Below are 23,351 nucleotides of genomic sequence, written 5' to 3'. Positions count from 1 at the left end.
TACAATTTTACACTCAGATTTTATCAAACCTGAATCCGATGCACATTTTGCATGGAAAAAAGCTTCCCTTCATGCGAAATTCCAGATTGGGCTAATTGACTACACAGAATTTAACCATACAAAGTAAATGTGACCGCGCAGACAATCTACAGATATGTACATGTAGGGAATAAAATTACATGAAATGAATGTGCGCTATTTTATTCCTATGACATGCATTATGTTAGCCTGCTTTACACAATTGAAATATGGCTACAAAACACTTTGTTTTTCTTTTTTTTAGTTAGCATACTTAGCCTTAAAGCTAGCTGTGATTGATATATGACATATGTATGTGTATCTAACATTAACAACTATTAGTCATGTCCTATGAGATGGAAACATAGGTGTGAGGCCTGCTATTTCAGCAGGTTCACACTGAGGCTGTCTAGAGAACTTTAACTCAAGGCTTCATTTTGTGTTTGTGTCACAGTGACACATCCTCATTAGAGCATACCTGTAGAAAAAAAGCATAAAATAATATATCAGCCCTTAACTTAGCCTCTCTTCCACACAAAGAACTGGATTCCTCAGCCCAGCCACCTGAGACGGGCCTCGTTCTTCTATCTGGAGCATCGTGATTGAGCTCCTCAACTTCCTGTTGATGTGATCTCAAGGTTTGCAACAAATTAACATTGTTTTCACTGAGTTATTCATGCCACGTGAATCTCTACATGCAGGAGTGTTTGAATGCGTGTGGATGATGGGTAAGCCCTTTACTGTAATAAAGAACGATGGATCCTCTCTGTGCGACTGGGGGTAATTTGTCTCGTAAGCTCTGATTGGCTGGGTTCATGCTGCCAAATAGCAATTTGGATGGTACTCGGAGTAAGAGCTCCTCTTGGTTTCAGATCGTTAGGGTTTATTTCTTTAAAACTTTAGCAGCATAGTCTAAACTCTGGTTCTAACATGCAATAACAGAATATAGGGTAGAGAATATAATACCTTACTATAATATATAAAACACGAATGGTGCTAAAACAGATTTGTGGACGTCTTTTTTCAGATTGAGGGAACAAACAGATAGGTCTGGATACCTAGACCTTTCAGTCGAGCACTTAAGCAAATAAGCGACATTAATGTACCCAGACCCCCAAAGCTACTGACCTGACCTCACAGGAAATGACATCATACCAACAACAGAAATATCAGGCTACCTTAATAAGGTTACAGGATCTTAACGGGAGAATCTGAGTTTGAACCTGGGGTTTTATTGGGTGTCTTGGTATTTGTCTAGGCAGATTTGTCAATGGATAAACTGCAATAGAAACCCTCGTAATGAATAGAGCAGCATTCAGAGAGTTTGTGATTACGAAGAGAAACGAGAAGAACATCTAAGTGGACACAGGGATGCAAGCACAGGAACACATGCACACGCTCTCGTCCATTCGCTCAAATAGACACACGCTCAGTCTTGAATATTCATTTGGATACTGTACATTTAACTCATCCGTCTCTTCCAATCCTTCCTGCACAAAGACCCAAATGAAATAAAAACAAACATGAATTAGATCCTGTAGTCATCTAGTGCAACAGAAATCTAAACCATAGACACAGTGTAAAAAACATGGTGCGAGAGAACTCCGCCCCCTAGAAGCCTCTTTCAACAAAGGCTACGGTGTTGTCCCTTGTTCTTGTTGCTTGATTGGATTCGTCCAGTGTTTGTTTAGCTTCGTCAGTTTGCTTGGTTTGTTTGATTGCATGTCCCCAGTCTCTGTACCAGAGGTCCCAGCAAGTTACCCACGGTCCGTCACGTCGCTGGAATCGGCACTGTAACCGAGTGGCTATTCCGTTATTCCTCGTTGGAGGAGCTGGAGGTGAGGTTGAACCCGGTGGGATTGTGGGATGCTGTGAGAGTGGCAACAGTATGAAGGAGGACGAGGACCAGCAGGCAGAGTTTGAGTCTGCTGTTGCACAGTCTAGAGGCCGCTGACGAGGTCAGGGATGTCCCGTGCTGACACGACGGGTGAGTTCTTTTGAGAGTGCCTTTGGAGCTGTTGTCTGCCCTGCTGTCCCATCGGACATCGCAGCACTCTGTCTCTGCGTCTGAGGGGTTGTCCTCTTGGAGCCCTGGGCCAGCAAAAGACACAAGTTAAGGGCAATGATATATGTTCACCATTCACCAAGTAAAAACTTTTCTAAAAAATCTAATTCTTGTTGAATGTATTTTTTTGTTCATGTTGCTTTTCCATGGTTTGAATTATTTATTTATTTATTTGATTGATACATGATGTGAAGTGACCATCAAGGTTTTAAATCTATTTTCCCATTTTTTTCCCCCCAAGTATCATGAATTGTTGTGTTGTCGTAATTGTGAGTAAACACATCTTAATGATTATTTTTTTGAATAAAAGTAAATATATTTTTCAAGGTATTTTTTCTTTACAAATCATAAATGGTCAGTTGTGAGTGTACACATCTACATGATTATTTTCATTTAAAAAAAATGTAAATATATTTTTCAATGTAAAACGTTTTTCTTTTCACAGATCATGAATTCTTAATTGTGAGTGTACAAATATTAATGATTAATTTAGGAAAAACTTTTTAAAATGTTTGTCAAGTATTTTATTCTTTACAAATCACTAATTTTTAAACATACACAATTGGATTGTTTTAGAACTAGAAATGTAATTTTTTTTTTTTTTTTTTTTTTACAAATTTTCACAAATCATGGATTAATTATTGTGAGTGTACACATATTAGTGTGTGATTTTGAAAAAAAAAAAAAATTAAATGTAATTTTCAAGGTTAAAAGTTTGTTTTCATGAATTATTAATGTACAAATATCATTAAGTGTTTGAGAGGTCTCACGACATGACATTTTACACCCTGAACTAACCTTATCTTGTCATAAAAAGGTCAAATTATCTGATATTTTATGAGACTTATTAACCTTGACACACAGTCTGGGACTGCAGGGCTTCTCTTTAATATAATATCATGTTGGTTGCACCACATGACATTTTACAGCCTGACCATACTGTAACTTGGTTTGTCATAGAAAGGTCAAATTATCTAATATTTTAAGAGACTTGTTGACCTTGACACAATCATGCAGGGGTCCCCTCTATGACATTATTGCTTATGTTTTTTGTTTACGCTCTCATACTTCTGCATGTTGCTGTGATCATCCAACTTTGTTCATCGATATTAAAGGGGTAGTACAACTCGCAATTAAAATTCAGTCATCATTTGCGCACCCATGTCGTTCCAAATCCAATTGACTTTCATCCTTCTGTGTAACATAAATAAAGATTCTGAAGAATGTTGGTAACCAAACAGTTTTAGTTTCCATTGACTTCCAATTCAGTGTGGAACAACAACTGTTTGATTACCAACATTCTTCAGCATATATTTTATGTTCAACAGAAGAAATAAACTCATGCAGGTTTGAAACGACTTGAGGGTGACTAAATAATAACAAGGGGTCAAATATCCCTTTAATAAGCAGTTCAATATTTTTGTTAAAAGATAAAGATTAGCTAGATAGATAGATAGATAGATATATTTTTAACATGATTTTTTGGCGTGAACTGTTCCTTTAATATGGGCCAATACATCATTTACTTTTCCACTTCACCTTGCCACACATACATCATTGATGACAGGTGTTTATGGTCATGTTATGATGATGATGATGGAGGCATATGTTGGTGTAAAGTTTAGCACTGCGAGACCAGTCTGTGTTAAGTGGGGGATACTTAAAGCAATTAAAGGGCAGGTAATTACAGTGTGACCACTCAGCCGGTCTGTGCTCTACTGCTCTCAATTCCCCATTTATCATCAGTCTGTCTCATTATAGCACAAGCCTGCAGGCCATTGGGATGCCAAAGCACTCATTCACATGCACCACTCAGCATCAACCATCTGAGATTAGGAGAGGAGCATATCCCAACAAACACTGTTGAGGGCAATTGAGTAAACCAGCCTTATATTCTTAACATGCAGATCAGAGAAAGCCTGTTTCATGCCCTTTGTATTCATACTCATGATCGACATAATTATTCAAGTCAAATGGAGGATAATTTAAAGAGAAAGTATTTATGAATCCAATGAGTCAACTCAAATTTTGTGCAAATATGATATGATCATGCTCATTCATCCAATGAAAGTGTAAAAGCAGAAAGAAGAGGGAAGAATTGCACTTCCTGTTTCAGCCATTAGGAGGAAACAGAGACCAAGTGTTTAAAAAAAATCAGTAATACCAATGGAAAATGCTGCCTACTCAGGAAATAAATGGTCCAGATCCAATGTTTGTATAACATCCTGTCTACTGTGATGCCTTCATTTGGTTGTATCCTTCGCTGTCTATGACATCCTACAATTCTGTATGTGTGTTTGGGTGATTAGTAAGAGGATAAAAAAATGTTCTTGAATTTATGACAATACGCATTGTAATCATTATATGTCTCTAAAGTTCATTTGAATTTCAGGGGTTAAAGCAAAAATAAATCCTGAGCTTGAACTTTTTTTCCCGGGTGGGGGTTTGGTTCATTATTTGAACTAGGCTCAGACTACTGGAATGGTTTTGTTCAAAATAAATAATGGTAAATCAAATACTAGGAAATGAATATAAAATAGGAAATATACAAAGACAATTTACTACAGAAAACTACAGTTCAGTTCAATTAAGAACAACAAAAACAATAAAATGCTCCAAGAACTGGAAACTTAAACAGGGTTCATACAGATACTGCAAAATGAAATTCCAGGACTTTCAAGGACTTTTCAAGCACTACTTTTTGGTTTTCAAGGGTTAAAATCTCACTTATCAAACAACAGAGATCTCACTTATCAAACAACATCATTATTATCTTTCAAATTCTAATTAATAAACTAATACAACAAAATAGTAGAAATAAAGTGCAGCACATGCAAAGAATGCAACTTTAACATTTGAAAGAATACAATGGCAAAGTTATAATTTTCCTTATTCCTTATGATTGACCTGAAGAATGAAAGCTATATCATATAAGCTATATATATCAATAATCTGATTATTTTGACAATTGAGTAATCTGACATTTTTTATTAATACAAATAGACCTAAGTGAAAACAAGGCTTTAATATGACTATATTTACATATAAACTAACAAATAGGCATGAAGTATCAGAACCAAGTAATTACATGGTGTTATTGAACCATACACCAATATGCCTATAATATGAACATAACCAACTGTATTTATTATATTATAACATTCATTATTATAACAAATAGCCTACCAGCAGAGGACGCCAACGGCCTGGTGTTGTTTCACTTTAGAGAGTCAACAACGTTTAAATCCATTTCATTTCACATGCAAACTCAGAGCGAGGGTTTAAACTTGTATTTTTTTATCGCGATGTACAACAAATCGCATATAGAAATATTCTGATCATGAGTATAAAAACATATTTTTTTATTTTTCTAATTGTTAGTATTTAATGAATATCTAAATGGACAAATAAAACCTTTTATAAATACAGTATAACATAAAAAAATAAAAATAAATAAATACATAAATAAATCTGTTTAATTTATTAACTGACTAGGCAGTGGAGCGGTTGCCATTGGTTTCAGTCACAGCTAATGATTCAGTCCTCTCAAGAGGAGGAAACCACTGGTGATTTGTTTGTATCAGAAAGGGTCAAAGTGCCCACCTGTGCATATAAAACTGGGGCTTCCTCCATAGATGAGCTCATCATTGTCAGGCAATATGAAGGGACACCTCTGCTGGACCTCTAGGCAGTACTTCCTGCAGGGGATCCTGTTGCTGCAGTGCATCTGTGTGGTATGGAAGAACTGGGCACAGAGCCAGTGTTTGTAGACAGTCTGTGCAGAGAGAAAAGTACAGAAGGAGAACTGTTAGTTTTTCATTCTGGGTGTCCATTGAAATTGATTACATCATCAGTACCACGGTAACAGTCATCGCTTAAGCTCTCCCACCTATATGTCTTGGCAACCTTGCAGCCTTCTTCCTCTTCATCATTTTTTTTTTCTGTCACTCACAGTCAAACGTTTCTGTTGTTTTATGTTTATATATATTTTTCTTGTACACAGATTTTATACACATAAAATTCAACACCACTGTCCATCAGTAATAACAGGTAAAAAAAATATATAAACATTACAAATACCATGCTATCCACAATGGTTTTTTAAAACTCTATACGCTTACTATATGTCAATCACTGCCTCACTTGATTCTGCAGACAGACAGACAGACAGACAGACAGATAGACAGATAGATAGATAGATAGATAGATAGATAGATAGATAGATAGATAGATAGATAGATAGATAGATAGATAGATAGATAGATAGATAGATAGATCGATAGATGCATCCCAACTAGTAATTTGCTGCTTAACAAACATAATGAAATCCTAGTAACTTTGTCACACTTCCATTGTTCAAACCACTTTAGTTTAACAGCTGAACTGGTTTAAATTAATTAACACAGGTTGTGGAGTAAAGCCTGCTAATTTATTAGGTCCAGATCAAATTAATGTCAGAATATTGTTCTTAGGGTTAGTTATGGTTTAATTTCCAGATGTTTGGTTAAATCAAAGTTTCCTCTGAGGTCACACTCCAGGTTCCCTGGGTACAACTTACACATAAGTACTCTTTAAAAATTGTGCTTTTATTCTTATGACAAACTAAAAGACATAGAATACACACACACACACACACACACACACACACACACACACACACACACACATACTTATATATATATCTTAGCTTGCTTGTTTTGCTCAAGAACATGATCTATTTAAGTTAGAAGCAGCGTTTGTGGTTAGTAATTACACATAATTTGAGATTCTGTTCGTGAATGTTAATGTAAAAAAAAAATTCACAGGAAAATGTATTGCTAACAATGAAACCTGCGTTCCATAGTTGGCTAACAATGCTTTTGGGAAATTCCTGACACAAGCAACACTGGCTCAACCAATATTGTGAGTTTGGGGCAGGACTATTTGCTTCTTGACCAATGGAAGACTTGGATTTTTGAAAAAAAAAAAAAATTATGAGTTTGTTCAGTGGCATTAGCACAGAAATTTCAACTTCACATTAAACATTACTGAGAAGTAAACAATAAAATATTCCTCTGGGATGATGTAGAGCTCTTTTGTAGACAGTGTGCAACAGGGCTCCGTTTGTGGACCATTATACTTTTGTAACAGCACAGCAGGCATTAAATTGGATAAATAACCATGTAAACAAGCAGTTTTGTTTTGTTTAACACCAAAACCTCCACTTTTTCTCTCTCTCACAAACTAACATAAATGTGCCCAGTTAAACAAGAGGAAGAAAGACATAAAACCAATACCATTTGCTTTGATAGTTTCCTTAATGTACAACATAATATCCTACCCTCTGTTAAAATACTGAATGAATGGACCGTAATGCATTAATGTGCTTCTATAAAAGACTGAGGAGAATCTCTGACAAGTTTTCCAGCAGCCATTAGTTACAGCTGAGCCAGCACATGACATCATATCCTCTCTCCCATCAGGAGCCTAATGGAACGATTCTGTATTAATTTTATTCAGAGAGAGAATGACAAAAACACAGCGAAACAAGTTCAAACAAACATAAACACCTTCTCTCCCGCATCGTATATTAAAACTGTTCTCTGAAAACGCAACGGACTTGTAGCTGCAATACGTCGCTGTCAGCAGAGAGAAGAGCGCAGGCTGGTCCTCGACTTCATCTACAACAACAGCTCAGGCAATTATGAGTGCTATGAATCACTGTCTTTGCCTTAAGCACAGCGCCTTGCCCGCACACAGCTGTACATCATGTCACACCGCCATCCCCAATGAAATATTTATGTGGCGTCACTCGTGTAAACTCTTTAAAAAGCACATTTCCTTCCTCAGCCTTGATCCTCTTTGGTTCGCCTGTAAGTGCTTATTAGATTTGCAGAGAGCAAACCTCTCAGTGGGCGTTTGCTAATGCCTGTTCATATAATGAATCCCTCCTGAGACAGAGGTAAAGCAGACATTTGTGGAGGATGAAAGATCACAGAGAGGGGTACAACTGCAGCCTCCTGTCTCCTCCCCGGGCCATTTCAGGCAGGCCTGATTGACATGCAAGGCAAACAGCTTTTCTGAGGTGAAATAAGCTTTTGTAGGAGTTATCTGAGGACACTGTGATGATCTCGAGTCAGCATTAGATTTGACCAATAGTAAACCTCAGTCAGGTTAGACGCCATTTTGAATTTTAATGCGGATGGAAACAAGGCTGTGAGAGATAAACTTGCAGTCTTTAGAATGTCCGAAAAAACATTTCACCAACTGAACAATCTGTATGTACAATCCATTAAACGCACTGAATTTCTATCCCTTACAGCCTTGTTTTCAATCCTGTCAAAAATTAAATAAGGCGCTACCCTGGCTAAGGTCTACAGAGGCAGAAAAAAGCAGTGGACGACTGTATTACACATCAAAGATGTCCATGCTGCATCGATATTACTTTTGCAGAAACATACAGCATGTTTGATTATTAGCTTAAAGCTTTTTACCGCAAATACCATAATTTTACTTAGTTTACTTCCGTTACAGAAAACATTTTGCCATTAATTACCTTGAACAGAACTGAAGAACATTATCAACATGTTTGTCACAAAATATAGTCAATATGTTTAGCGATTCTCATTTGCAACATAAATGTACACAATTAAAAAAAACAACATAAAATATTAAATCAAATTAACGCAGAATCAACTTTGCATTGCTGTAAGGACCAGCCAAATCCAGAAGACCAGATCAGCTAAATTTCCATGTACATACAGTAGTCCTGAACTGAGTGTACATCAAAATGTGTACACGATTTTTTGACATATAAGAGGTCATTGTACTATAAAAACTTTCAGAACTCAAATTTTTCTCTTTAGTCTAACAGCTTATACTGAAGGCAGTCTGCCAAAACAACAGCTTGTGGAATGTGCCACTTTGTGTTGTAATAGTGTGGGTAAACACCTGCGCAGAAGTAGATCAATGCCTGCTTCTACATCACTGCCTGTTTAGCCCCGCCCACCATTTACACATGTAATTAACGAGAAATAATAAATAAGACAGTAATGTCACAACACACAAGTGTGATTAGGCAGTTTTTTTTTTTACATGGTCACTATTGCTTTGTCTGTTATTACAGATCGTTTGATATGTACTGAGTATTTATGCATTTTTAACCTAAAGCACAACACCATCCATCTGTGAAGGATGTAGTCTGTCAAACACACAACTCTAGCCAATCATAGCAGTGGGTGTTTACTTACAATCCGCCATGCCTATTCAAACAGAGCATTCTGATGAGGGGGGTTAAAACAGGACAGCAAATATTACTTATAAATTATGTTTTTTCTATATATAAATATCTTGATAACATTATAAGTGGACCTCAGAGAACAGTACAAAAGAATAGAAAAGAAAAAGTGCTTATAGGGTGCACCATCTAGAAAATAAAGTAAAATGTGCCTTTTACGCTGGTGCGACTTTAGACCTGTTGTACCCTATACTCTTTGTTATTGAATTATCCTGTTTTTATAATCACCACACTGTAAAAAAAAAAAAATAGTTGAGTCAACTTAAAATTTAAAGGCAACCAGCTTCAGCAGATTTTTGAGTTCTCTCAACTTATTTTTTGTAGGAGATTCTCAGCTTTTTGTTGTATAAACTTAAAACGACAAGTTGAGAAAACTCTGCTGAAGCTGGTTGCCTCAGATTTTTAAGTTGGCTCAACTTTTCTTTTTTTTTTTTTTTTACAGTGTATTTCCGGTCATTTTCATAATCACAATTTCACCATAAAATGCTGTCATTTTAAACAATGCTTTTTACCAAGGGTACTAAGGGTTTATTCTTTTTGAGTTATTTGCGAACTCGCATGAAATTAAAATGTTTGCCAGAAGTTTGCCACAATGACACTGGTCTTTCTACAGTATTGAGGACAAATTCCTACTCAATTCACAACCTGCACAATGTCTGCTCCAATCTGTATTAGTATGCATAATGCCTTGTTATAATGTAGCATATAAATGCAATCCATTCTTAATTCACTGCATTTCTTTGTTTTTTATTATTGGGAAAAAGCCGTTTACTCATTTGAGGAATGCCATTGTTTTATTTTAATTTGTTAATATTTATATAAACATTATAATTCATTTGATGAATGACAGCGAGTGTTCAGCACATTAGTTGTTGATGTGGAATTGAAATTGGTGACGATCCTGACGACCTTAGTGCTGAATGATGGGTGAAGTGTAGTGACAGTGACAGACAGTGGAGCAGTGCAGTACGATGATAGCTTCACACATAGCCTACACCTCACCCAGTCACGCTCGCTTAAGATGGGTACACACACATTCCTGCTTGCACGTGGCACACATGAGCAGGGCCCTGGAGACTGCGAGCGTGACGACGTGCTGGTGGCATTTGGAGTTGGCACATGATGACATTAATCTAGAGCTCATTTGCAGTACTACAGTGTGGCAGGCCTACTCAGACTGGAGAGAGAGAGGAGCTAATTCCTGGGCGTTTTGCACACATGGAGCCTTCAACATGTGAATGTCACATCCTTCATCTGGACTCTTAATTTGTCCAATCAGCACTAATATTTCCTGTTGAGGTCCCTTCTGGCCTTATCTGATCAATACATCCAAAACAACCAACCACAACACAGATATGGCAAAGGTTCAGACACAAACTATACACATAGTTTAAACTATATATAAACTGAAATATTATTACAATTCAAAATAAGCATTTTCTATTTTAATAGATTTTAAAATGTAATTTATTCCGGTGGTGCAAAGCTATATTTTCAGAAGTCATTATGATACAGTCACAATATCCTTCAGAAATCATTGTAATATGCTGATTTGCTGCTTAAGAAACATTTCAAATTGCTGTTGAAAACAGTCGTCCTACTTAATCTTTTTGTGGAAACGGTAATGCTTTTTTCAGGGTTCTTTGATCAATAATAGAAACAGCATTTATTTAAAATATAAATCCTTTGCAACATTATAAATGCCTTTCCTGATACTTTTAAATGTAATGCATCCTTGCTGAATAAAAGTATTAATACAATAAACAAATAAATTTAATTTTTTCAGTTACATGACTGCCCGTATATTTGATTTCAAAAGAGTTTAGAGTTAGCATGTTGCTAAGCTAATGCAATACTCGAATTAGCATAAATAATCATAGCACTTGGTACAAAAAAAGTCCATTGCATGGAACTACTTTTATCTATACTATCCATTACTCAAATAAATATATTTATAATCAGACATTTATCTAATTTTGCCCCATATTGGGTGGATTCTTTCAAATTTGATGAGAATGTTGAGGTTCCTATCAAAAGACTTTAATTGTTGGTATTTTATAATTATATTAGTAAAATTTGTGATAAAAAAAGAGAAACATTATTATCTCAAAATCTCAATTCGCTTTTTTTTTTTAATTCTCTCTGTTGTTATATTAAAAAGATGCCATTGGTGATTTTTTTCCCACTTTTCTTTGGAGAGACCGAACAAATGCACCTAATAAATCTCATAAAAAAACAACTTATTCCTGTGTAACATTTTACGGGTCAACACCTTTCATATCCTAACCATTGTTGTGTAGAACATTGCCAAATCCTCTCACGGCTGGTGAATATGTTTTATTGCAGTGTGAGTTTGGCGTGACCCCCTGAATCTCTGCTGTCCAGCGCTCCATTAGAGATGTGATGAGGGGTGAGTCCTCTCAGATGAGTATAAATGCATTATCGCTGCTAAACATGAGCTGCATCGCTGACGTACATTCTCTGCTGAATGCTGCTGAAGGACTTTGCATTAAAAGGGCCATTTATGTTTCTAATAGCTGGTTAAATCTGCACCGCCGGCTTCATACTTGCCTCAATCTGAATGGCTAATATAATTAATTTTTTTCTGTATTTTAAATTTGTAATCAGTCAATTAATCTGATGTCACAGCACTCATTTATTGGCCAGCATAATATGTAATCATTTTTCCATTCATTTGTACTGCAGATGTGGCAGGCAGTAGCCAGCAGATGGGGCTAGCATGCTACCATTACTGATTCCCTAACTCAGCAGTATCTCATTCACTTTAAGATGTAAAATACATGGAGAGAGCTACAGTATCTGTTAGCAATCCCACTCATTTCAATGTCACAAAGTCTCAGAACCACCCGGAAGTAGGGCATTTGAAATACGCCATCTTTTGACACTCAGGTCTTCAGCCAGGTTGTTTTGAGCAAATCACCAAAGCATAAATGACATCTAATATTGATACAATAATGTAGTACAGCAGCCAAGACATTTATTATTTACTGTAGCCTTGAGCTGCAAAAGCCCATTTTTTAGGCCACTTTCCAGGTGCTTTGTATCACATGTGCTGAAAATGGTGATTCTGATTCATCCCAATGACTCAAACCTTTTGATTCTGATCTCCAAAAAGATTCAGATTTGTTAACTTATTCATTTGGTGACTCTTTCTGCAGGTTACATCATAATAACAGTAGGTGGAGAACAGTGAGTGCCTTTTTGTGTGTTATGAAATAGTTATTGAATCATTTAGTCAACTTATTCATCCAAAATCATGCCTAGAAAAAAATTCTTAGCTTTTTTTTTTTTTTTTTTTTTTTTAAAAACGTATACAGATCTTGAGAAATAATGTTTAAAATACCACACATGAATAGCGTAAAAAAATGAACATACTGTACTTTTCCTTGCTGATTAATCAGAGCATTAAGACTAGACAAGACACGTTTCCTGAAACGTTATATATGTGAATATGCTAATTAATTATCTAATTAAATATGCACAAATTTGCATACATTTCCAGAACAGAAATATGAACATTGGATAAAGCTACATTCAGAAATGTTTAATTTTTGTTGATATATTAATGCTTTTTACAGATATCTCTTTTTATCACTCCATAAATCAGAAAATACTTTCATAGGGCAAAAAAAAAAAAAAATAAAATAAAAAATAAAATAAAAAATATATATATATATATATCAGTATATATCAGGTGAATGACACAAACAAACCACTTTATAAAACCTTCAAAATATAGATATGAATAAACTAGAAAGTTTGGTGAAAGTACTACTGAAAGGAAGATTTCTGGCTTTGTGCGTGAAAAAACCCCAAAAACTAAAAAATCTCATTTTGGGAAAACGGTCTTTAAAGATTTGTACTGTAATTGAAATATACAGACACAAAGAGATAAACTGAAATAAAATAAACACTTAAATGTCTATTTTGTATGTTTTCATTCCACTAGTCAGAAAGACTATGCCATGTTATGAAAGCATAATAACCCAGAATCTCAAAATTGACAAGTGTATGAAAACAAACAAAAACAATGATTTTGTCTGTAGCGTCTTGCCTTAATCACCAAAAACATTTTCAAAATTATTGACAATGAAGCAAATACATATTATTTTTCCTCAGTTTTGTCAGCTGCTAAGCTCGACATTTATCAAGCTATAAAAGATAACGTCGTTTTGTCGTTATGACAGCGTAATTATAATTGGTATAATAGTTTGGGGCGTCTCTCTCAAAACACTAGGGTTTATTCTTCATTCGGTAGATGTTATGCAATCATTCGCTTTGCAAAGGAAAACAATTGGCAGTGAATCAAAGTAACTGAGAAGGATTCGTTCAGTATACCACGACTAAAAATGCAAGTGCAAACCTCACTTCTAAATCTAGGCGTAATGGGGGGGAAACAGGGCAGGCGTGCAGACGGAATCAAGGGCAGTTTCTGATGCAGGCTTCGTCACTTTCTCGCTCTGAGGCTGCAGCAGACAGAGGATGGTGTGATCTCATTAGTATGAAGAGTGGAGGGAGTGTTGGCAGAGGAGCTCTGAGAATCAGCCGGCTGCTATACTGTCTCTGCCCTACTTACCTAAACCCTCAGCTGCATGCACAGGGACCTGCCCGAACCTGCTACATCAAACACTGCTTCTGCTCACTTGATAAATGACCACGAAGCCTTAGACGGAACAGCATGTGAGGAAGCACGAGAGAGGAACATTTCCATCTTACATAGGCTTTGCCCTTCCTTTCCCTTCAGTATATTTATCTGGCACTACAGAAGGGTCCAAAAGTCTGAGACAGCTAGTGAAGATGCTTCTGTGTTCACATTTTTAAAATTGAACATAAATTACGTGACAATTTAATACAAATGTTGTCATTTGCATTACAACAGCAGCAGTTTGTAAAACAGTGCTGTTATTGTAAACTATTAAAACTATTAAAGAGCTTAAAATAAGACATTAAATATAAATGTTAAATTAAAAACCTAAGATAGATTGATCGATACATCAATAAATAAGAATTGTTGCCTTGGCTAGAAATATAATAATACTAGAAATATTACAAAAAAATAAATATGTCAAAAGCACAGAAAATACAAAAGTAAAACTAAAATTATATCTTAATTTAAATAATATAAAAAACATGACAATTAAAATAAATTTAAGTTGAAGTAAATTAAAGCTAAATTTAAATATTATAAAAAAATTGTCAAAGTAAATGAAAGCTAAACAGAAGTATTATACAAAAAATGTCAAAAGCACATAATAAAATTACTAAAACTAAAATTACATTGAAAATCTAAAGAAAAATTAAAAATAAGAAATAATGTAAAGACAGCAACTGAATTTAAATGTACGTTAAATTAAATGAAAGCTATTACAAACAAATAATAAAAATGACAAAAGCACATAAACAATTCCTAAATCAAACCAAAATTAAACGTGAAATTATAAAATTTAAATATAATTCAAAATACGTAATTATATAATTGCATAATCAAATACATAATACAAGTTCAAATAGAATATAATGAATAATACTGGTGTAAAACCTCTAGCATGATTTGAAAATTGTCATTTCTTTTTTTCGCCCTCTCTTTCTTCCTCTTTATTTTTCGCCTCCCCCTAATCACTCTTCCTTTTCACTCGTCACTTTTAATCTGACAGTGTGTGTTTAACTTTCCATTCTCGGGCATTAGCCAAGCTGTCCTGGAGGACTGCATTATTCCATTATGAGTAGGCTAATAACATTGTAATTGACGAAAGGCCTTTCTGAAGTCTCAATATTGGTTTTTAAAAGCCTCCATTTCCCTGTCAGTGCCTTGCATTGATGTTTTATTTGCCTCTTCCCCTGAAGCCCTGACCAGAAGACACTGCTCAAACCTCGAGTTAAACTCTCTTCACCTCACTCACTTCCTCTTCTTCTGACAACTATCAAGCCCTCCGTTAAAATCCCTTGCAGTTAAAGCAAAGCTCAGACCGGAGCAGAGGTAGAAGTAGTCACAATGTTATGTCAAAAACAATTTGCTTTTTCCACACGACTCTGGTTATACTACAGTGATTTACTGAATGATTCATTCAGGCTGCTTTTTTAACCAAATGAACCAATTGAAAGTTTCTGCCTCATATGAAAGATTCATAATCATACATCGCTAAACATGATTCATGGGTGAACTACCTCTTTAACAAAGCAAAACTGAAATCTATCCAATTACCGCCCTGAAAGCCGGTAAAGTATTGCTAGTTGGGAATCACTGGTCTATTTAACACCATCTGTGAAGAGCCATCCTGAGACTACAGTGACTGAACCCTCCAGAGGATATGAGGAGGTCAGAGGTCAGAGGCTGCCATCATCCCCAGTGACTGGGGGGGTAAACAAATTCGAGGCAGGTCAAAGAGCAGTCCACACATTTATCGCAGCAGGAGTGAATTACAACACGGCCCAGGTCACGGGTCACTCCGCAATCTTCAGCCCTGCATTCAACCACACACAACCAGAACCAGTTTAATCAGTAGGAGACAAATCTGAGTGGGAGTGGTGCAAATACACCATTTCAGCATATGAAAACCAAGCCAGCATGGGAGAAGTTTGCTTCAAATGAAGCAAGACTCAGAAATCAATATCCATTTCTAAAGCTTTTTTTTTTTTAATTTGTACTTGTGCAACAGCAGAACTATCATTTGTGCTTTTAAAATGACTTACATTGCATTTGATCTACAATATACATTTTTTAGCAGTTCATCCATTCCCTGGGATTCGAACCCATGACCTTGCATGGCTAGACCAGCTCGTGGCATAAGACATAAAAAAGATGTAGGCCTAATTATTTATTCTATTAATTTATTTAATTTTAAACTTTGGAAGCTTGTTTCCAACATTGAATAAAGAAATAAAGAAAAAAAGCTTTTTTTTTAGTTTTTGAGTGTTAATTTTTTAAGTAAATGTTATGTGTATATTATGTTTATAAAAAGTTTAATAAAACACTGTTAAAAAAAGAAGCTTTTTTTCTTTGAATTGAAAAATATTACCTCGGAATTGCAAAATGTTAACTGACAATTCTGACTATTTTTCTAAGAATTCTAAATATTTTTATCCTTTTTTTGTTTCCACCATAGAATAAAAAACAAAACTGTAACTGCAACTTTTATCTCACAATTTTTTTTTTTTCAATTCTGACTTGTGAGATAAAAAAAAGTCATGATTATGGCTTTTACTCAAGCTTCTACACAATCTGTAATTGCTCTGAAAGGATAGTTCACCCACAAATTAATGTTCTGTCATCATTTACTCGCTCTCGTTTCTTTCCAAATCTGTATGACTTTCTTGCTTCTGTTCAATTGCTTATTCCATAAAAAGTCAACAAACACAGAGAAAGTTTTTGCAACATCCTTTTTCTGTGTGTTCCACAGAAGAAAGTAAGTCATACAGGTTTGAAACGATATGAGTGTGTGAGTAAATGACAATCGTGCAATATCAGAACTATAACTAGTGCAGACTGAACCCCTGCGATTTGTGAAATATGACGCATGTAGCAATTAAACTACTATACAGTTATTACAGTTTAAACACACATTCATCCTCCTAGTTCTGCTATAAGATTACAAATCACCATAGTGAGCCCAAATAAACAAAGCCTAGTTTCACTGGAGATGCACAAAACAACACAAGCTAATTAGGATCCGACTGGGGCTCGCAGCACAAAGTACATTTCCGAAACGTCAAACCAAATATCCGCAATAAAACAAGAGCAAGTTTTTTGAACAAACAATCCCAACAAAACAAAGTAGTCGTAAACATTAGCATAACGCAGCTACGCACAAACTGTTGTTGAAGTCTTCGCTAACAGTACGCTACGTGTGTTGAGTGATAACAGATACAGATGTACAGGCTAATAATGGTTGTTATTCAGCCAACAGAACCGGCGTGCTAAGCAACAGTAATTTTAGACTAAACAAAGCGGGTGGATGCAGGGGTTGGCTAGGCAACCCTCGTTCCTCATTACGGCCCCAGATAACACCCTGCCCTAAACAAACTGCACACTGTAGTAGGTGCAAGGAGAAAGATTAGCTTCATGTTGCCCTCGCAGTGCACAGAAATAATAGTCAGCTGGGAACTGGGAGGGGGTTGTAGAGATTTGACGAGTAACTGAAGTCACACAAAGCCAGCGCTTCACCTGCAGTACACGACACGCTGAGGAAACCAGATGACCGAGCCCTTTCTGCTTCCCGCAGTCTGTCTGATAATAAATAAAGCCTTTTGATATGGCATGTAAATATCATTATCAACAGGCAGGCCTTATTACATGCTGCATAGCTTATTAAATATTAAAAACACGACTCAGACCAAATCATATTCAGCCAGAGCTAAGTGAAGTGGGCACCTCTCTATATGCTAACACTACCAAAAGGGAGAAAGAGAGATGGAGCAAATGAAAGAGCGATAGAGTTGAAGCAGGCTAGAAAATAAGTGTTTATTTCACACACTAATTCAAACATCCTTGCGTTGCCAGATCTCACAAGAACAACCAGCAACCTGGTTTAATAAAAAAAAATTGCCTTCATAAATTACTTATAAAAAGCCTAAAAAGTGACTCCATTAATTGTTTTTATTTTATTTAATTTTTTTCATTGATCTGATTCAAAATAGAACAGCACACAACTCAAATGTAAGTGACTTAAAACTGCTTTCAAACTAGCTATACATTTTTAATATGCTGAAATGTTATTTATTCTGTCAATTTATTCAATTTACAGAGACGATCAATCTGTATTCGCTTTACAGGGATAGTCAACGTTTAATAAAAATAAATTGTGCATTTTTGGGTGAACTGTCCCTTTAACAAAAAGTGACTCAATTATTTTTATATTTCATTTATTTGATTTGATTATATTTTATTTTTTATTATTTTATCTGATTTACATAAATAAAATGCAACCTGTGGCTTCTTGTGTTTTTAGGCAAAAAATAACAAACACATTTTTATATAATGCCAATAATGGAGGATACGGCAACACTGTTATGTTATGAATTGCTTAAATGAGTTGCTTTCAACACCATAATATTGTGGGATTGAAAGCAAAGGAAGAGGTCAGAGCAAGTGAAAAATTTGAAAAATGCTCTAAAAACTTTATGGGAAAGAGAGGATAGGAAAAAAAATAAAAACTTCATGAAAAGCCATTCACTCCTATAACAAGTGATTCAAAATATGCTGCTATTGCTGTGGTTTGTACTGGATTCAGTGCTTAAATCATATTATTACATATTACTACACTCAGTCATTCAAATGGAGTGTGCACATTTTCATTGTGGCTAGGCTGTGACTGGGTTAACAAAAGTATATTAAATTGCAATTCATTTCTGGTTGCTTGGCTTGTTTGCTCTGGTTATATTGTGCTAGGTTATCTCTATTAGGTTTATTGTACTAGTAGCACTTGTTTGTATTCATACAGGAAGCACTTCGTTCCAGATTACATGCTCGCCATCTGTTGATTTCTGCTGGTCTCACATGCATGGCTAAAGCACTTTTTAAGTTACTCTGGGTAAAAGCGTCTGCTAACTGATTTAAATGGGAGCGTAATGTAAAATCGACACCATATGCATCATTTAGGCATTCAGAAAAGTGCATTTTTCCATTTGTGTGTATGTATGATGACTTTATAGCAATCATAGACCGTACTGAAGATAATCACAGTGCTGTATATTTTTTGGCACATCCCTAAAGTAGTAGACCTTTGGTGTTTTGGGCTGTATTGAGTGGATTTCTTCCACACTAGTGCACAGAGAGGGTTAGGAGCTGTCACACAGGACATAGAATAGTGCAAAGGAATAGAAACACAAGCTCACTGAAAAACGCAGCCCTACTTTTTTTGCAAAAACTCCAAAAAAACCTACATTCACTACAGTTTCCAGCACAACTTTTCTTCCTTTTCACACAAATTATGATAACAGGGGCAGATCATTGATTAAAAAAGACTTTTTACCATGTTAAGACCGCAAAACGCTTTTACCATAGTTGTAAACTAATACATTTTGATGTTTGCATATTGCTTTTCTGACATAGTAAACTTGCTCTGTAGCTCACCTGGTATAGCATTGCACTTTTGATGTGGAGCAATTGGGTACAAGTGCCGTAAAAAAAAAGTCACAATAAAAGAGCTCACGTACTTGCACAAGCCAGCTAAAATGGGATGGTTAATTTAGCAGTTAGGTTTTTGTAGGTTGTATGTTATTTTCAAAAGCGATTTAACCTTTTAAGAGTATTAGAGGCACTCATTGGACATTTCACTTCTGAACTGCATACAACTAATGCAATAAATGTTGCCACATTTTCATTCATCTGTTTCTAAAAAAAATTCCATGTGGTTTTACAGCCACTTTTTACAGTACATTTAACTTGAAAGTGTTGCTAAATGTGCATTAACTAACACAATGTCATCTTCGGAAATGTCATTACGCATTTATCCATCGAGGTTGGGTTGGAAATAGAACAGCACACACTTTAAATGTATTTACATCTTAAAAATTAATTTATTAATTTTGCAGAAAAATCTCTTAAACAGCTGAGGTGGAACAAAATAGTACATTGCTTTATTTTTCAGTGTGTGCTTTAGGCATTTGTATTTCATTGCTTTTATGTATCTGATCTGTATTTGACAAATAAACCAGCACTGTTCTTTTTGTCTTAACCCTGCCTTGACATGTTGCTGCCACCTTTATTAAGAGGCAGGACTGGCCGTGCTGAACACAGATGGGTGTCACCTCGGCCCAAACCCACTCAATAAAGCTATAATGTGACAAGATTACAGTCAGCTCCTTGGCTTGCCTTACAATGAGAATCAATAGCTGGAGAACCTTTAGAGTGACAAGATAAGAGAAAAACACAGAGAGACGGCCTGGACCAGAGCGAATACTGCCTACTAAGAAGACAGAAAGGGAGAGAAAGATAATGACAGAGAGAGAAAGACAACAGCATTTTATAAAACTACCCATTGAAGCATGCTACAGGGGCATGAACTTTGGACAGGAGCCCATTAGCTGGCAAATCGAGCACTTGCAAAAAACAAGGAGTGACATAATCTCTAGTTTTTGCAGGGCTGGTGGATCCGTGGCCTAGTAAGGATTAACTACAATACAAGAAGTGTCATGCACCGGTCAGATGAAGTTTCCCGCACTACCGAGAGAGGAGAATAAATATCAAGGGATGATATGAGGTGATAAACCGAACTTTTGCTGTGATTGTGTTTCTAACAAGAAGTTCCTGTTCCATTATGTTGTACAAGGCACTAGCACTTCACATGAGCGGCCAGAAGAACCGGCACGATCAAATATTAAACATGACATTCAGTTCAGCATAAGCAAGGCTTATGAAAAGCACATCAACGCACAGAGAACAAAAATGAGCTTTTTCTACTGCAGCATCTCTCTTGAATACATGAAAACAATCAAAGTCCACATGAATTGGTGTTCGCAATCTGTTTTACTTCTGTAATGTGTAATTTTGATGCAAATTTCTATGCAAATTTATAACATAAAACATCTCCTGGAATTGCATCCACTGATTGTTCACAATAATAAATGTTCATAAAATGTTTACAAAACACTGTTTTCCATTGTTAAAGGGTTACTCCACACCAAAATGAAAATTGTGTCATTAATCACTTACCCCCATGTCGTTCTAAACCCGTAAAAGCTTCGTTCGTCTCCGGAACACAATTTAAGATATTTGGATGAAAACCGATGAGGTTTGTGACTGTCCCATTGACTGCCAAGTAATTAACACTGTCAAGGTCCAGAAAAGTATGAAACACATCGCCAGAATACTCCATCTGCCATCAGTGGTTCAATCATAACATTTTGAAGCGTCGATAATACTTATACTTATAGTTATTACAGAAAGTCTTACAGAGAGTTTACCCTACGTCTCCTCGTCTCCTCGCGCCTCGCGCCTCGCAAGGCAACCGTGAAAACATACAAACACAAATGACCAATAATACCTTTGAAAGAAAACTTTTCTAGAGCTAATAGGCATAAATAATTATGTAACAACTATTCATTAATTATTTCAGACATAATTATAATAATCATAACTGCATATTTTACGGAAATGGTGTACAAAGGTTAGCATTTTAGCGCAAAAATACCAGCAATTCTCACCTCACACAGTTTTCATTAAAATACTTCACATCCATTATGCTTGTCATGCCGTCTAGCTAAAAAGGTTCAAATATTTCTGAGTTTAAATCAGATCTGAAAAGTCCCGTACTACTCTCAATTCAAAGCGAATGACTTCCGGTCTGTTGTTTGGCAAGATTGTGAAAAGGCAGCTTTAAGTCAAATATACAAACCCCAATATTCACATCATTGGTTAAGTCAATGTCCAGTACCAATACAATTCGCTGTATTCTCATTTTCTGGCATTTACAGATGACATTTCAAACCCACTTTTCCACAATGTTTATACAGTCTTCCAAAAAACTGCCAAAAATAAATCAGGCCGAGAAGGAGGCAACCTTGCTTTAAGCAATTCTAAATATAAAGTATTGATTATATTCAAGGTGCCTTTGCAATCACAAGCAACATGGCCACTACTGACAAAACCATGCTAGTGTTAGATAGACAGATAAAACAATGGACAGATAGAATGGTAAAACTCTAGATAGAAATATAGAACAATATACGATTGATATACTATATGTGTATCCATATGACACATAAAATTTTGTAACGTTGAAAATATTTTAATAGGCAATTTCCGACATCTTTAGATGATAAAGGACTGGGTCACAGGTGAGGGAGAGCTCAGGGATTGGAAGACTGAAAGAAAAAGACAGAAATTTGTTTATTAGATTTAGTGCTGCAGAGCTATAATTTGCTTTTCTGCTACCGCCTCTCTCTCTCTCTCTCTCTGCAGTGTGTGCCGCAGCAGACACATGACAAATGGTCTAAGAGCCAAGAACTGTACCACAGCCTCCGGTGCAAGGTTACAACAAAAACACACGCACACACACACACACACACACACACACACACACACACACATGCGACAATGCATAGACTAAGACACTCCCATTCATAAACATTGAACAGTCTGTAAACACATGAGTTTGTTGCCCATGAACAGGTCAATTTATTCAAGTTGTTTGAAATATGGTTACTTTCTCACATGTCTTTGTAAGGTGTTTGCACATATTTACTTCATTCTGGCTGTTATAAATTGAACATGGACACTGTTGTTGTCACGAATCCTGGCCATGCACTTCCACTCATTCACCACATGGACTTTTCACACTACACAACACATTGGACTCCATTTCCCACTATGCATTGCACAGATCAGCTGTCACCATTCACTCATCACACACACCTGATCACCATTTCACAATCACCATCACTCTATTTAAGCCTGGGATTGCTCTTGCTCACGGCCGAGTATTGTTAGCGTATATCACTCGCATAGCGATAGCAACTCTACAGAGCCATTATCCTAGTCCTAGTCTTGCCTTGTTTTCCTGCCGTGTCTGACCCTGCTCTTGTTTCCTGGATTTACCCTTTGCCTCTGCCGTTTGGACTCTGTTCGCTCCCTGTTTGGATTATTGCTCTCGTCTCTGGATTATCTCTCTGCCTTGCCCCTTTGGATATTGTTTGCTGATCGTTGACCCACGCTTGCTCCACGGATTGCTCTGTCTTGCCTCCACCATACCTGTTTGCCGATGTCTGACCCTGCCTGTTTCTGACCATGTTTTATAATAAAGCCTTGCATATGGATCCGCACGTCTCACGTCTCACGTCTCGTCAGCCCCGTAACAGAATACTCGGCCACACAAGGATCCAGCGGCTTTTCAAGAGGACATTGGCCAGGTATGGACTGTGCACGACTGTTATTAACCCTCGAGCAGGGCTCGCGACCGCTCGAGGATTATATTCAGGAGTACTTAGACCTCGCCTATTTTTCTGATCTGCCGGACTACGTACTTATTGACTTTT

The 23,351-nt window shown here is 36.3% G+C and overlaps 1 protein-coding gene across 1 annotated transcript in view; it reads right to left on the bottom strand.

The window, feature by feature from the left end:
- Positions 1-281: 281 nt before the first annotated feature.
- The window catches only part of LOC306876973 (NALCN channel auxiliary factor 1-like), a 140,168-nt gene continuing 117,098 nt past the window's right edge, over positions 282-23,351 (bottom strand). Inside the window, exons 2-3 of the mRNA XM_079428465.1 lie at positions 5,687-5,858; positions 282-2,109 (exon numbers count right to left, since the gene is read on the bottom strand). Of these exons, the coding sequence (XP_079284591.1) occupies positions 1,832-2,109; positions 5,687-5,858 (450 nt within the window). The 3' untranslated portion in view covers positions 282-1,831. The remainder of the gene's footprint in view (positions 2,110-5,686; positions 5,859-23,351) is intronic.

The sequence above is a fragment of the Barbus barbus genome (genome assembly GCF_936440315.1).
Source record: "Barbus barbus genome assembly, chromosome: 11".
Taxonomy (NCBI): Eukaryota; Metazoa; Chordata; class Actinopteri; order Cypriniformes; family Cyprinidae; genus Barbus; species Barbus barbus.
The sequence above is the reverse complement of the archived record's forward strand: the minus strand, read 5'-3'. Positions and strand labels throughout refer to the sequence as shown.